Below are 16,330 nucleotides of genomic sequence, written 5' to 3' on the forward strand. Positions count from 1 at the left end.
GGTTGGTGCCAGTGTCCAGGAGTTGTCCTATCAATAGCCTGAATTGTATAACTTGTAGCCAGAGACAATGACAGACTTTGTCAGGGCCAAGTAGGCGAAAAAGTCCCCAACTTTCAATGCAAACTCTATTGCCACTGCTGTACTCTACATGTCTATTGGCCCTTGGGTGCCCCGTGGTGGATTGGTGGCAACAAGCGAGCAGGCCATTTCAACTCTGCTTGGGGCATTAACCCTTTCATGCAGAGCCTTTCATGTATAACCTTATTGTTACCAAGTGGTAATGACCATGTCTTAATCTATCACCTAAGACTCTTGGCAATGTCATAGCAATATTATATTATGAGGTTGAGAGAGAAGAGGGACTCTAAAGTTTAAGTTAAAGTCCTGTATTCTTTTGTATGGGATGTTACGTAAGCTGACGTGTCTCGTTTGCGTGTGACCTTCTGCGGGGTGTATTGAGTATTCAGGGCTTGTGGGTATTATTATGATGTAGTCAATCTCTTTCATAAAACAGTGAGTCCCATATGCATGAAAGGGCTACACACAAAAACATGTCTGCCTTTCACTGAAAACCCTGTTGCCACTTTTATACTCTCATGGGGTTTGTCTGGTGGCCCCTATAGCAAGCAGGCAATCAAGTTGCATGTGTTGCGCTTTGACAAACTGCACCTCTTCCCTGCGGCAGCACATCAGCGGGTGATTTCACAACACTGGAGGACAGAGATCGAAGAGGATGTTGTAAAACACTCAGCAGGGGGGCTCTGCTCTGTTCTGTTCGGTGACGACGAGGCTAATGATTCAGGATGGAAAGCTTGTTTGTGCGTACGTCGTAAATCTAACTTCTAGGAAGTGCCACGCAACTCTGTGCATTTTTCTTCTCAACTGAGTTGTACCTGTTTCTCATGAAGGTGTATTTTTTATTTATTCACACAAAAATCCAGTCAAAACAACCCTTTTGGAGAAAAAGAAACAAGTAAAGATATGAGGCATACCACACATACCAGAGCTTAAAGCTCCGAAAAAGCACCCAAAACACAGCAGCAGCATGTGACCACAAACCCTCGTCTTATCTGCACCTCAGCCATCGTAAAACTATGGCTGTTTGGGAGTCTTAAGTATGTTGTGGTATTAACAGTGATTTTTAGGGCGGGTGTCGCATATTTAGCTGCATAGAGAAGAGACGTATGAAGATCAAAAGCACACTGATCCCCTTAGACTCTTTGACGCTGTCTGGGAGCGCAGTCTTTTAACACCGCAAAGGATTTTCGTGTTTGAATGTTTAGATTTTTTTCGGTGTGTTAGGCATACAAGCATTTACAGACTCTGACCAAAGTAAACAAAAGTGAATTACTGATCAAAGGCAAATACGTCTTCTGTGAGCCCTGAAGAGAATGACTGCTTACTAAGACATCAAGGTGCAGCTCTATATGTCTTCAGGGGGTTTTAACTATTGTAAAGTTGTAGTTGTATGTTCTTGCGGTCATGTTTGTGTTTCGTGAGGGGAAATTCGTACAGAGGTATACTGTAAATGTGTGTGTGTGTGTGTGTGTGTGTGTGTGTGTGTGTGTGTGTGTGTGTGTGTGTGTGTGTGTGTGTGTGTGTGTGTGTGTGTGTGTGTGTGTGTGTGTGTGTGTGTGTGTGTGTGTGCATGTGTGTATGTGTGTGTGTGTGTGTGTGTGTGTGTGTGTGTGTACACAAAACCTCATTCATTCATTTATTTTTTTCATTCATGCAGTCATCCGCCTGTTCAACCTGTATTGAAGTCAGAGGTCGGCTTTAAAATAATAGCTCAATTTTTGCATAGAGCAAAGGCAAGGCACTGACTGACGACAATTGCACGTTGCACATTACCAGTAAGAGCACTATTGAAATGTTGAATTTGAAATGTGTGAAACCGCCACGATCTGTGGTAATTTAAACAGAGAGATGAAAGCGTGAGGTAAATGCTGACTTTCATTTCTCGTAAAGGCAGGGCGGTGGGGATGGATTCTGGGAGGTAATTCTAGTAAGGGGGATTTCGTGAAGTTATGGCCAAGGCATATGGACAGACATCATCGTGGCATGTATTATTTTACCTGAACACACAAACCATTTGCTCCGTTTTCAACCTCCGTGACCCTCCCCATAATCGTTCTATATGGACAGTCAATGAGGACCAGATTGGCTTCCTTCTGCGTGCTCACCTTCAGTGTAACATAACAGAGTGCTGCTGTAGCCGACCGTCTTTTATCTGGTTTCATGCGTCCAGACTTGGTTGCGAGCTGCAAAATATGTAACTGTATTGCTTTACACAATCCGACACACAGGCAGAGTGTTCAGCTGAAGCTGTTGAAAAATATAACCGTATTGTTTTACACAGTCTGACAAAGACGCAGAGGCTTCAGCTGGAGACGTTGAACCGGTCTGACCTTACTGGGCCGTTATTCTGTCCACGGCGGTTGAATTTACACTACCCACCATCCCAAAGAAGATGAGATGGGGTGGTGGCGCTTATAACACCCCCACCTTTACTCCCCATGAAAGCTGACCCAGACAGTTATGTAATGGGCTCTGATGAACTCTCTTTGTCTGAAATCAAAATGCTCAATTATTCAATATGTATTGTCCTAAGTGGGAAAAGAAAACAATGTATGTAACTTGCACCCTATTGACTTATATCCATGGAGCAAAACAATGTAATTTGCACGCTATACAGTACTGTATATGCAATGTACTTTAGGGATCAAGTAAAACGGTTAACGTTTCAGACGTGTCTTTGAGAAGCACTCTCTCACAGCTCTGCAGGTCTCGTTCCCATGCCTGCCGGCCCCTTCTCCGTGACTCCCCGACTGCCGTGCTGCATTAATGAGGAGAAAACGGTATTCACGGCCGCGCTCGTTTGATCTGCTATGGCCCAACTCTTATAAATCCCACCAAAACCGCCGTGCTTCTCCGCAGATAAGTCCTGAATGGGAGGAAACCACCGTGTTGTTGCAGGGAAAGTGGTCTGGAGGAGTGAGAGAGAAAGAGAGAGGGAGAGAGAGAGAGAGAGAGAGAGAGAGAGAGAGAGAGAGAGAGAGAGAGAGAGAGAGAGAGAGAGAGAGAGAGAGAGAGAGAGAGAGAGAGAGAGAGATGGTGGAGTACAGAGTACATGGTGGGATTATATCATGTGTTCTGCATGTGTGTGTGTGTGTGTGTGTGTGTGTGTGTGTGTGTGTGTGTGTGTGTGTGTGTGTGTGTGTGTGTGTGTGTGTGTGTGTGTGTGTGTGTTTGTCTGTGTGTCTGTGTGCGTGTGTATATGTGCATATGTGTATGTGCGTGCATGCTTGTGTGTGTGTTTGAGAATGTTTGTGTGTGTGTTAGTCTACTGTATGTACAGTGTGTGCAGGACGTGATCGGTCTAGTGGTCTGTAAACCATACATGAACCAGAGGAGTTCTTATATACACTTCTCACGTATTACCCCAAACGCTGGCAGGAGGGCATCGGGGGAACAATATACAATAGGATCCTTAAAGGTGTCATGAAAAGACCCTCTGTCCTATTGCCAATATCAACAAATACCAGTGGCTCATTTTACCATGTCACAGGTGTGTACGTAACGGGGGAGGGAGAGGGATGGAGAGAGGGAGAGAGGGAGAGAGGGAAGGAGAGACATGCAAGTTTTAGTTTTTCGAGAACTTTCTAGAAGTTGGGGATGTATTTTTCTTGGCCATGGCACAGTAAATCAGAGGTCATGAAAACAGCTAACTGGCTAGGTGGTAATCATAAATGGTACAAAATAATAATAATAAAAATAGTAATAAAACATTAGTAAATATCAAAAGCAAACTGATTAAAAACAGATATGTTAGGAATCTGGCTATATGAGTTCCTGTTTGTAAATAATACACATGAAAATGATTACTGAAGCAAGGCTGTAATTATTCCGTGAGATGTTCAGATGGCCAAGTGAAATCAACATCAAACATTAATGCTAGCACGCAGTTACACAGCTTACCTGCTTTATCTTCTAGCTAACCACAGGCGTTGTAATTAGCGTCATTATTATAGCGGTAGCCATAACTGTCTGTCATCACTGTCTATCTTGAGTAACCATCAACCAGTGAGGCTTTATTTATCTGTGAAAGTGAATGCCTCCTGTAATTACAGGGCTAATTATTCGACTGCACACACAAGGCGCGTTGATTTGTCATTAGCCTATAGCGCTAAAGGGATCAAATGAGCACATAACGGTTGTTGTGACCAGAGACAGATTTACAGGCAGGGAGACAGACAGACAGACTTACAGACAAACAGGCAAGCATGCAGACAGACAGACAGACAGACAGACAGATAAACAGGCAGACAAACAGAGGGCCTAATGGACAGACAGACAGCCGGCCTAATGCACAATCAGAGAGTCAGACAGACAAACAGACCAGAAGTCCCTGCTAAGTGCAGGAGAGAATACCTGGAAGTGTACCTGTAAACAACGCGTGCAGACTCTTTTTTTAACGAGAGCGAAGGAGCAGCCAAGCGTTCATCAGGATTGATGCCTGGGCGGACAGCTTGTTGCATTGCCTAAACTTACATCGGAGCTGAGGCATAGCTAAAAAAGCAAACCAGGAAAGCGAGTAGAAAAAAAATCCTAAAGGCCTCTTTCCCTCAGGTCTCCCTCTCTCTCTCTCTCTCTCTCTCTCTCTCTCTCTCTCTCTCTCTCTCTCTCTCTCTCTCTCTCTCTCTCTCTCTCTCTCTCTATCACTTCCTCAGTGGCGGACTTAGCAATTTGGGGGCCTAAGGCGAAATTAGCTAGGGGGCCCATCGGCCCACCCAAGTCTGTACCCCCCCCCCCTAAAAATAAAATGCAAATAAAAATAATAATAATAATAATAGGCTTGCTTAGGAAGATGCTTAGCTCACAGCATCTACACAATTCAAAATACAAGTTCTCTACAACAGTCAGAAGGCCTTGTAAACATAATGTGCTTGGGCACAGTTTTGCTTTAATTTAGACAGTATTCAATGTTGACATATTCAACATTGCAATCTTCACATGCGCATCAATCAATTACACATGGGCATCATCTCTCTCTCTCTCTCACACACACACACACACACACACACACACACACACACACACCACACACACACACACACACACACACACACACACACACACACACACACACACCTGCCTCTCTAGCCTGGTGACAAGATGCACCTCTGACGACGCATTTCAAAACAACCAACAGAGGAGTAGCTGCATTTTGCCCAAATGCCAACACCGCTACCACACCCAACTGTGTGTGCACATGACAGCAAGCATCTCAAACTGAATACAAAACAAAAGACCCACGGCGGGTGAAATTCAAAGCAACCAACTGAGGCATAGTAGCAAATCCAATTGCCATCACACAGACATACGCGAACACACACACACACACACACACACACACACACACACACACACACACACACACACACATTCAAAGATTCCCAGATTCACGCTCCCATCTCATTACACTCCCATTTCATCTCGCTCCCACTAGCCAGACTAACGGTACCACCGCCATATTACGGAGCCAGTTATCTTGTTGATGTTAGTTTTTTTGTTTCTAACCCTAACCTTAACCCTAACCCTAAACCTAAACCTAAACCTAACCCTAACCTTAACCCTAACCCTAAACCTAACCCTAACCCTAACCCTAAACCTAACCCTAAATTGCTTGTATGTGGCAGTATATGATAATACGTGAAATATAATCGGGTGGGGACCGCAAGTCCGGGAGTGATAGAAACACCGGGGACCGCACGTCCGGGAGCGAACTCCGTTGGGAGTCTCAGTCTGTATGCCCATACACACACACACACACACACACACACACACACACACACACACACACACACACAGTGACTTACTATGAGTAGAGTGCGCATTCTTTTGTCAATCACGTCGGCGTTTCTCCAGGCTGAACTTCCACATCACCTCCTGTTAGCATCCAGAACTAGCCAGCAATATCGCCAAGTAACGCAGTTGATTTGCCAATAAAAACTACAGCATATCAGAGCCGTGACATGTCAGCTGTTCTGCGCTTTTCTGAATCTCGCCACATCGCGTCAAGTTACTGAATGTTCCTTGAAAGCTGCATGCTTGTAAGCCTTTCCAAAGTTCGATAGCATGTTTCTGAAATCATTTCAGAGAGATTGAGAAGGTTGTGTGTCTGAAGATACAGTAATCGATGCACTGTCTGCAAGCGCTTAAAAGGCTGCGTCCTTTTCAATGGAATAACTTACTCGAGCCAATCCCAGTTCACAGCTAGAGGAAAAGTAATGTCTTTTCGAAACAAAATATCTCACGAGGTATTCTTTCAACAAAACCTGATTGAGTTTATCAGTGCCGCGGTCATTCACAGATCCATCAGTGGGGATAGCCACAGTAGTCGACCTGCTAGTGCTACTGTAGGGCACCGCTTCCTTGTCGGCACGGCTGTCAATGGTTCTGGATCCACGGAGATAGGTCAGGCTTCTAACATGTCATGTCGTGGGTTATCCAAAGTTACCGATGTTGGAGTTTAAAACATTTACGCATAGTGGTATCCATATTCAGGAAAGCACAAAAATTTCATGTCTGCTTGCAATCCTACTTCCCCACCACCAGCTCCTCTCCTCCTCCACCTCCTGTTGTATCAACAGCCGGATCCAGTGGCACCTCCTCCTCCTCCTCCTCCACCAAAACATTCGGGTCCGGTACCGGTGTTCGTACTGGTGTTGTGACGCTAAAAAAGCTAGTTAATTTCGGAAGGGCATCTCTTTTTGTTGGGCCTCTTCCTTCTTCTTTTTTTGTATTGCCACATGGATAATGGCGCTTCATATTGTTGCCGATTCGAAGTTCACACGGCTTCGCTCGAGTCACCACCTAGAAATGTCAGTCACCTCGCTTGAGTCGTTTCCGTCTTCAGCGCGTTCGCGGAGGGACCCGCTGCGCATATATGGGCAGCAATGCGCACTCACAGTGCGTTCCGAATGCGCCGTGATTACGCATTGTGCGCATTTGAGCTGTGCAGATATGCGCAGGCATGTTGTGTGGGAACGTAGCGAATGTTTTGGAACTCGTCTCGCGCACATGGCATGCATGGATGGAATATTCCATTTTAACACGAAAGAGAGGGGTGTGCACGGGATCTGTATTTGTTTGTAGTGTATTGTGTTGCTCTTATTTCCAATTTAAACATACAAAATTCATTATTTATGAAAATTAGCATTCATTTGTGAATTACTGTCCAAAGGGGCCCCAATTACTATGTGAAATTTTCCGCTCCCAGTCAGAGGGGGCCCCTAAATTTGGGGGGCTAAGGCGGGGCCTAAGGCGGTTGCCTAGCAACGCCTCTATGCCAGAACCGCGCCTGCACTTCCTCAAGCATTGTTGGACTCTGTGTTGGTGTCTTGTCTTACATACTCTTTCTCTACAATCTGTTCAATCTGTTTCTCTATCTCTCTCCCTCTCTTCATTTCTCTCTCCCTCTATCTCTCTCTCTGTCTATTTCTCTCTCCATCTCTCTCTCTCTCTGTCTCTTTCTCTCTCCGTCTCTCTCTCTCTCTCTCTCTCTCTCCCTCCCCATCTCAGTAAACTGCTTATGAATCACCGGGGATGTCAGTCCTCTGCAGTAGAGGCTGGGATGGGCCTCGCCGGGCTTCACGTGTGTATAGGGCTCACCTCAGCACATGTGGTTCTGATCTGGGCTTTTGCTCCCAATGAAGTGTGAGAATGTCACGGACACAGACGCACGCACACGCACACGCACATACACACACACACACACACACACACACACACACACACACACACACACACACACACACACACACACACACACACACACACACACACACACACAAACACACACAGACACACACACACACACACACTCAGGGGCGCCATGGTCCTCATTTGCCTTGAACGTCATTTCCAGGATTAGTTAGTACAACAGGGACAGCACGCATCTGTGACGTCGTGTGTGTGTGTGGTTCTGCACAATACAGTACTACTGCTGTGGCCTCCGTGTGTGTTTTGTACGTCTCTCTCTCTCTCTCTCTCTCTCTCTCTCTCTCTCTCTCTCTCTCTCTCTCTCTCTCTCTCTCTCTCTGTTTTTTGTGTGTGTGTGTGTGTGTGTGTGTGTGTGTGTGTGTGTGTGTGTGTGTGTGTGTGTGTGTGTGTGTGTGTGTGTGTGTGTGTGTGTGTGTGTGTGTGTGTGTGTGTGTGTGTGTGCTTGTGTGTGTGGATGAGGCGAAAGGTTATGCAAGAAGAAAATAACTGTTGCGGACAGCTTTCCTTGCCCAAAAGATTCAAATCTGGCAGCTTAATAGAAATACAATACCCGCTGATCATAAATACAATACCCGACGGCAATCCACTATAAGATCCCATGACATTATTATCCTTAAATGTGTTTTCTGTGCAGCATTGTGTTTTCTGTCTTTTGTTCTCCTCATAAAATGTCTATTTTTCTTCTTCTTCTTCTTCTCTCCTTTCTTTCTCCTCTCACAGGTTCCTCTTGGGAGAAGTCCATACGCCAGCTGGGCTTTGAGAGGTAAGGCATTGTACACAACATGCACGTTTTGACTTGCGGCTCCAGCTGTGTGGCTTTCTGTCTTATTGTGAGCTGCAGAGGCGCCAGGGTAGCTGGGGGACAAAAGGGTCATTTGTCTCTGGCCCAGGGAGAAGGGAGGCCCAGAATTGGAACCCCTTTATATTTAATGTATTGGGTGGTATGGGTGGGGTAGGGTGTGGTCCTGGGGCTTTTCGATGACTTTGTCCCTGGCCCCTCTAAAACTGTCAGTGGCCCTTTCAGGCGCCGGTACTGTACTGAAGGTATGTGTGTTGCAACAGGCTCTGAAGATGTCAAGAAGACACTGAATCCTTACTGGAGTTGTATGTGTTCTCCAAGAGAGGATTGGTGTTACGTTACATTAGTTGTCTCAATTACATTGGACTTGCATGAGGATGACTAACTCACACTTTTCCTTTGGGTGATAATATCAACGAAAAAAATGTCTGCAAGCATAATTACCATCTAATTCAATGTATTGATAGCGTTATTAATGCAGTGACACAAATATTCAGACACAATGTCTAGAACGTCATGAACACGCTGACTTTTGCCACGTCATTCATTGTTTTTCTCTGACGTGCAGACGTTTCAGAGTTTAGACTTAGACTTAGACTTAGACTTATGTTTATAAATCCCAGAGGGAAATTAAGGGTAACAGCTGCCACTGTGTGGCGTCCCAAAATGAATGATATCCTGACATTGATAATATCAAGTTAAGTCCTCAGCACTCCCCTCAAAACTCCACCTACCCATAGCCATCACGCCATCGTGCTACACCACACACAAGAGAAAAAGACTGCATGAAAAGAACTTTGTTTAATCCAAAACTTCCAACAAGCAGGAATAATACCCCATAATAATTACAGGAAGATGTTAATGGCTCCCCTGCCAGACTCCCATGGCTAAATGTCTGTTTAGGAAACAGAAGCCATTCACTAAGTCAAATATTGCTGTATTTTGAGACGATTTTTGTTAACCCGTTAAATGCCGCAACGCCACGGAAATGTTTTTTTTTTCTTTTGTAGCACTTTTGAATAGGGTTCACATGTTAGATTTTTGTTTGACTGTATAAGTGACTTATAAGACATACTGTAAGAGCCAGCTAGGTCCTTGTTACGATTATATCAATCCCATCTTTTCAATCTTTATGTAATCTTTTTTTCTGATATGCTATGGTGTGGTGTGGTCTCCCTTGACCAAAACACAGCTATGTAGGGCCGTGTGTGCAAGCGTGTCAATGGACTCATTTTCTCTCCAAGTCTGTCATTTTTTTCTACTGCGGGGCGGCGCACCTGAGTGACTGCGCTGGCTGCCATACGCGTGACATGGGCTAATTCATACAGGGCGGGCGGCTGCTAGTGCGGGGCTATTGATAGCATCGCACCGGCCGCAATGAGTGATGTAAGGCTGGAAAAGGGGGTCATGGGAAAATCTTTTGATGTGGATTTTCCACAGACACTTGTTCGCTCTGTGTGTGTGTGTGTGTGTGTGTGTGTGTGTGTGTGTGTGTGTGTGTGTGTGTGTGTGTGTGTGTGTGTGTGTGTGTGTGTGTGCGTGTGTGTGTGTGTGTGTGTGTGTTTGAATGTCTGTGTGTGTGTGTGTGTGTGTTCGTGTGTTTGAATGTCTGTGTGTGTGTGTGCGTGTGTGTGTGTGTGTGTGTGTGTGTGTGTGTGTGTGTGTGTGTGTGTGTGTGTGTGTGTGTGTGTGTGTGTGTGTGTGTGTGTGTGTGTGTGTGTGTTCGTGTGTGTGTGTGTGTGTGTGTGTGTGTGTGTTTGAATGTCTGTGTGTGTGTGTGCGTGTGTGTGTGTGTGTGTCTATTAGTGTGTGTCCTACCACATCATGATTAATACACTGATGAAAGACCAGTAGTGGCCATAGAATAATTCATCATTCAGCCCATTTGTCAAGTCAGTAATGATGTCTCGATACAGCTTGTTTCACAGTTACAAATTTGTAGCCAAGTCAGAGGTTCATCTCATAGATCAGATTAATGAGGAGCATGTCTTACTCGTACAGCAAGCTTTGTTGTGGCTACAAGGACCTCCTGCTCCTCTTGTCTGGCTCAAATTCCCTACGATGAATCCTGCAAAGAAATGAGGCAGGACGACTCCTTAGAAGCTACGCATACAGGCACACGTACACGAACACACATTCACGTATGCATCACGTACGCAAACACACGTGCACGCATGCATGCACGCACACACGCACATACAGACAGACAGATAGACACGTACGCACGCACGCACGCACGCACGCACGCACGCGCACACGCACACGCACACGCACACACACACACAGACACACACACACACACACAAACTGACCGACAGATATTTGATTCCCAAAGAGAAAACAACAGCACTGTCTCACATAACTCACAGTAATCATATTTAAAAAGCATAGGTAAAACACTATATACGTAATGGATGACTGATATGCTATTGGATATGATAAGGAATATGTTCAATCTTTTGATCTATTTATTTTTTAAAAGCAACTATAAAAAAACATTACTGAAAGAAATAGTACGGAAAGAAAAAACATTACTGATTTGATAGGGACTGATTTGTGCTCATTATATTCTGAACCTCAGTGCTCAGATATCACTCAGATATCTTATAAATGTGTTAAAGGGGTATAAACTGACATCATCTTACTATGTAATGGGAAAATGATACACTAATAACAAAATGAAGTCTTATTGATATTGACAGCCAAAAGATTGAGTTGGAAAGGTTGGACACTTGGCAGAAGCATGTTTCACACGCTGTGCTGGAGATTGCGTTGTATATGATGTCAGTACCTCACCCAATACTTTTTTATCATTATCTTTCATCGTCCACGCATCTCTATCTGAGGCTTTGTCCGTCCGTTTGTCCATCCGTTGGTCCGTCCGCCATGGCGTAACTGAAATATGATTCCCTATGAACAATTTTGCTATTCCTGAACTCTTGGGATCATATCTGTCCATAAGTCCATTTGTAGGTCAAAAATGTTTGGACGCATCGTTGTCCGGCTGTCGGACTTGTTTAACTATAAAATGAAGAAAGAAAGAAAAAAACAAGACAACATAAACAAACAACACACAATCTAGATTGGGATACGGAAAACATAAATAATGTCCAATATGTTTGATATAAATAATCCAATTCTTCCACTTTTCCACACAGGAATCTATTTTTAGTCTTATTCTGCAAGTCAAGACCTCCATGGCATTCTATAAGTCCTTCACGATTTTCAGCCATCTGGGGGACTTATCTGGGAGACTTCCTTGTACCATTTTTTTCCCATAATTTTTACCGACAGCTATCAAGATTTTAAACAGGTACCGGTCAGATGTGCACGTACATATTCACATTTCCTGACACTGGGAAAGAAATACCCACAGAATAACCTGTCCATTCAAAAATATGTTCTATTTATTTTCCCTTTCTATGTTTTGTTTTTTGTTTTCCTCAGTCTCTCTCCTCCATACTTCCCCCATTGCTCCTCTCTGCTCTCCTGACCTGGGGCCTAATCTGACAGTAATCCACTCTGTACTGCCCTCCAGCCCTCTGCTGTCTCCTGTCTGAGTCCTCCACAGCAGGGCAGACTCTTGGCTCTTGTCTCTCAGCACGTGGCCTGGGCGGCGCACTGCGAGACGGAGACAGCAGGATGTCGTACACGTCATACTCCAAGGCAGCTAGAGACAGTTGGAGGTTTTGAGGGCTACAGTAGTGGGATGAAGTGGGCTGAGGTTGTGGTGGCATGTGCTGTGTTGTGTTGTGTTGTGTTGTGTCGTGTTGTGTTGTGATGTGTTGTGTTGTGTTGTGTTGTGGTGTTTTGTGGTGTGGTGTGGTGTGGTGTGGTGTGGTGTGGTGTGTGTGTGTGTGTGTGTGGTTGTGTGTGTTGTTGTGTTGTGTGTTGTGTTGGTGTGTGTCGTGTTGTGTCGTGTTGTGTTGTGTTGTGTGTGTGTGTGTGTGTGGTGTGTGTTTGTGGTGTGGTGTGGTGTGTTGTGTGTGTGTGTGTTGTGTTGTGTTGTGTTGTGTTGTGCTGTGTTGTGTTGTGTTGTGTTGTGTGTGTGTGTGGGGGGTGTGTGTGTGTTGTGTTGTGTTGTGGTGTGTTGTGTTGTGTTGTGGTGTGTTGTTGTGTAGTGTTGTGTTGTGTTGTGTCGTGTTGTGTTGTGATGTGTTGTGTTGTGGTGTTTTGTGGTGTGGTGTGGTGTGGTGTAGTGTGGTGTGGTGTGGTGTGGTGTGGTGTGTTGTGTTGTGTTGTGTTGTGTTGTGTTGTGTTGTGTTGTGTTGTGTTGTGTTGTGTTGTGTTGTGTTGTGTTGTGTTGTTGTGTTGTGTTTTGTTTCGGTTTGTGTTAGTGGTTGTGTTGTGTTGTGTTGTGTGTGTGTGTGTGTGTGGTTGTGTTGTGTTGTGTTGTGTTGTGTTGTGTTGTGTTGTGTTGTGTTGTGTTGTGTTGTGTTGTGTTGTGTTGTGTTGTGTTGTAGTGTGTTGTGTTGTGTTGTGTTGTGTTGTGTTGTGTTGTGTTGTGTTGTGTTGTGGTGTGGTGTGGTGTGGTGTGGTGTTGTGTGGTGTGGTGTGGTGTGTGGCTTGTGTTGTGGTATGTTGTGATGGCCTGTGTTGTGGTGTGATGTGGTGGGATAGGATGTGGTGTGCTGCGTTGTGTTGTGGTGTATTGTGTTGTGGTGTGGTGTGTTGTGTTGTTTTCTGGTGTGGTGTGGTGTGGTGTGGTGCGATGGGGTGTGTTGTGTCTGATACATGGCACCACAACTTAGATGGGGGAGTCTGCTGCCAAAGAGTCCTTGCTGACAGATGCTCCCTTTACACACACACACACACACACACACACACACACACACACACACACACACACACACACACACACACACACACACACACACTGAAACACTGTCGCAGACAACTCTGATGAAGACATATTGGGGGCATACGAGTATCCTTTGTGTGTGCAGCCTGATTGTGTGTGTGTGTGTGTGTGTGTGTGTGTGTGTGTGTGTGTGTGTGTGTGTGTGTGTGTGTGTGTGTGTGTGTGTGTGTGTGTGTGTGTGTGTGTGTGTGTGTGTGTGTGTGTGTGTGTGTGTGAATGTGGTTACACACAAGTGTGCATTTGTGTATGTGTGCGTGCGTGCGTGCGTGTGTGAGCGTGTCTGTCTGTGTGTGTGTGGAAGTGTGAGTAGGAGTGGATCAAACAAAAAGAACATTTCATTAGCGTCTCCCTACAGCAGACTGGTGATGTATCACAGGCCTCTCTCCACTAAGCTGTCGCTGCTGAAAACTGTTGCCATCACAAACACACATATTAGATAAAGAAAGGGCCCTCTTACTCCTCACATGAAAAGCTATTTTACTCCCATTTCATATAGCCTACGTACATTGAAACCATATGACCCTCGACACATTTTATGTTGAATTACTGACAACTGAAAGACGTAGCCACTTACTGCAGACGGGCCTGTCGACCGGCCTATTCACTCTTTGCTGAAAACTACATGATAACAACATTGCTATGACAGTGCAGAGAGGCTTAAGTAACCATTTAAGACTTGTCCATTGCTATTTTTGTGACAATGAGGTTGTAACAGAGACTCTGCGCTAAGGGGTTAAATATTTTGAGTGTTTTCAGCAAACAGTGAATAGGCCGGTTGACGGGGCCATCTGCAATAAGAGGCTACATTTTTACAATTGTGTACATTGTGCCATTTAGGCTCCTATGGGACCAGTGTACTGTAAAGGTTTTATGCAAAGTTGAGACATAATATACAGTACAGTATGCCAGTTAGCCTCCTAGCTAGCAGTGAACTGTAAATGCCTGTTGTGGCCCTGGCTGCTCTGTCACCCTGGGGCTACACGAGAGTACGATACTGGCTATTTCCAACAACACTGTGATCAGATGACCCCCTCATCTGACATGCTAAATCATAATTACACGTAACAAATAAATACTGTATACTGTAGGGAAAGCCGTGTAATCCTATAATGTATTTGTGGTACTATAGTATGGTTACGACTACACTGTAAAACATGGTAAATATGTGGTCTTTGTCTTTGATCTATGAAGCAGTTTCATCAGGTGGGTAATCTTTTAAAGTCATAGCTGAGAAATGGGCAAAAGAAGCTCCTTCAGAGGCTGATGCTTAATGTAGTCGAAAGATATAGTATTAAGACAGCAAATGTTGGACAACATATTGTATTGTTCTTCCTTGCTGTTCCACATTTTCATACACTATATGTTGTCACTAAAAAACATGTCCTTCTCTTTGCCTGGCTTTGCCTTGCTTGTGGTACAGTAAGTGTTGAGACTAAGCTAAGAGTCACTGTTTGAAGGCCTCAGGAAGTGACAGCATAGGTTGTGACATACTATCTTTGTTTACTGTTGCAATTATGTTCTTATTATAGACTACAATTGTTGTGCTTTCCCTACCATCTCACTTCCCACAAGTGGCTTCTTTTATTGTGGGACAAAAACATATATTTTTTTAACTCTGCCAAAAGGGTTCAGTATATGCTAAACCACATTTTTACAATGGTTCTGAGTCAATTTTCATCCGTTTACGAAATTGAATAGTTTTGGCGTGTTTTTACATGCCACTATCTTATGGTAAACTTACTGTATATTTAAGTGTATGTAGATATAAGAAGCTCATATACAGTATGTACTAAACAGTAGTGTGGAGGTGCTATTAGATGACTGGTGTATCTGCTACCCCTTTACCCAGTGGAGGTGACGTGTTGGCTCTCGGGTATAGCAGTAGTAGAGTAGAGATAGTTAATTAATACTGTGAGAAATGAGTGATGGTCTGTCTAAATAGAAACCCTCGTACACCCTGACCCTGATGGAGGTGTGCCATTGGCCCGTTGGCTTGAAGGAAGCGGCTGAGACGGCTGTTCATCTAAACCTCTTGTTGCGTCATGTCAGCAACCAGCTGCGACGCCTACAGTATGAGACAGTAGTGTGGCAGCAGCAGCAGCAGCAGCCTCCCTGCCTCCCTGCCTGCCTGCCTGCCTGCCTGCCTGGCTGCCTGGCTGGCTGAGTCAGGGGCTCAGGAGGCAGGGCGGTGACGACAGACAGACACCTGTAATTTAGCAGGGCCCCGTAACACACAAAGGCACACACTCTGTCTTGAAAACGCTGCTGGGGCGTGCTTCAGTTATGTGTCTGACGTGTGTGTGTGTGTGTGTGTGTGTGTGTGTGTGTGTGTGTGTGTGTGTGTGTGTGTGTGTGTGTGTGTGTGTGTGTGTGTGTGTGTGTGTGTGTGTGTGTGTGTGTGTGTGTGTGTGTTTGTGTGTGTGAGTGTGTGTGTGTGTGTGTGTGTGTGTGTTGTGTGTGTTGGGGGGGGCAGTGTTTATGTAACTCAATGTGACATTGGTGTACAGCTCCTCCCCCCAGCTCACAATACCTGCTGATGTTCAAATACCCAGAATGCATCACTCATCATCTCCTGCAAAGGCTTGTTACAGTTATGAAGAGGCAGTAGCGTGAACAGTAAATAACGTTAAAAACTTTCATATGAGAAAAATATGCTTTATGTGAAATTGGACTCTTGACCGTAACGTTTAACACTAGTTCATTTTTTTGCCTTGCTTTTTTATTGTTAATTTAATACTTTGCCCCTCTGAGATTGTGGGATTTCACTCTGTGTTATTAATAATTTACTAGTTTGCCCCTGTGTGTTTGCGGAATCCATTCTTTTTTCATTAATAATTTAATAGTTGGCCCCTCTGCGATTGTTGGTATTAATTTGCTCTGGAGCC

The 16,330-nt window shown here is 44.7% G+C and overlaps 1 protein-coding gene across 6 annotated transcripts in view; it reads left to right on the forward strand.

The window, feature by feature from the left end:
• The window catches only part of LOC134455585 (piezo-type mechanosensitive ion channel component 2), a 202,110-nt gene that overhangs the window by 82,609 nt on the left and 103,171 nt on the right, over positions 1-16,330 (forward strand). For all 6 annotated transcript variants that reach the window (XM_063206725.1, XM_063206726.1, XM_063206729.1 and 3 more), the window contains exon 4: positions 8,506-8,548. In XM_063206725.1, the coding sequence (XP_063062795.1) occupies positions 8,506-8,548 (43 nt within the window). The remainder of the gene's footprint in view (positions 1-8,505; positions 8,549-16,330) is intronic.

This window comes from Engraulis encrasicolus, chromosome 9 (assembly GCF_034702125.1).
Source record: "Engraulis encrasicolus isolate BLACKSEA-1 chromosome 9, IST_EnEncr_1.0, whole genome shotgun sequence".
Lineage (NCBI taxonomy): Eukaryota > Metazoa > Chordata > Actinopteri > Clupeiformes > Engraulidae > Engraulis > Engraulis encrasicolus.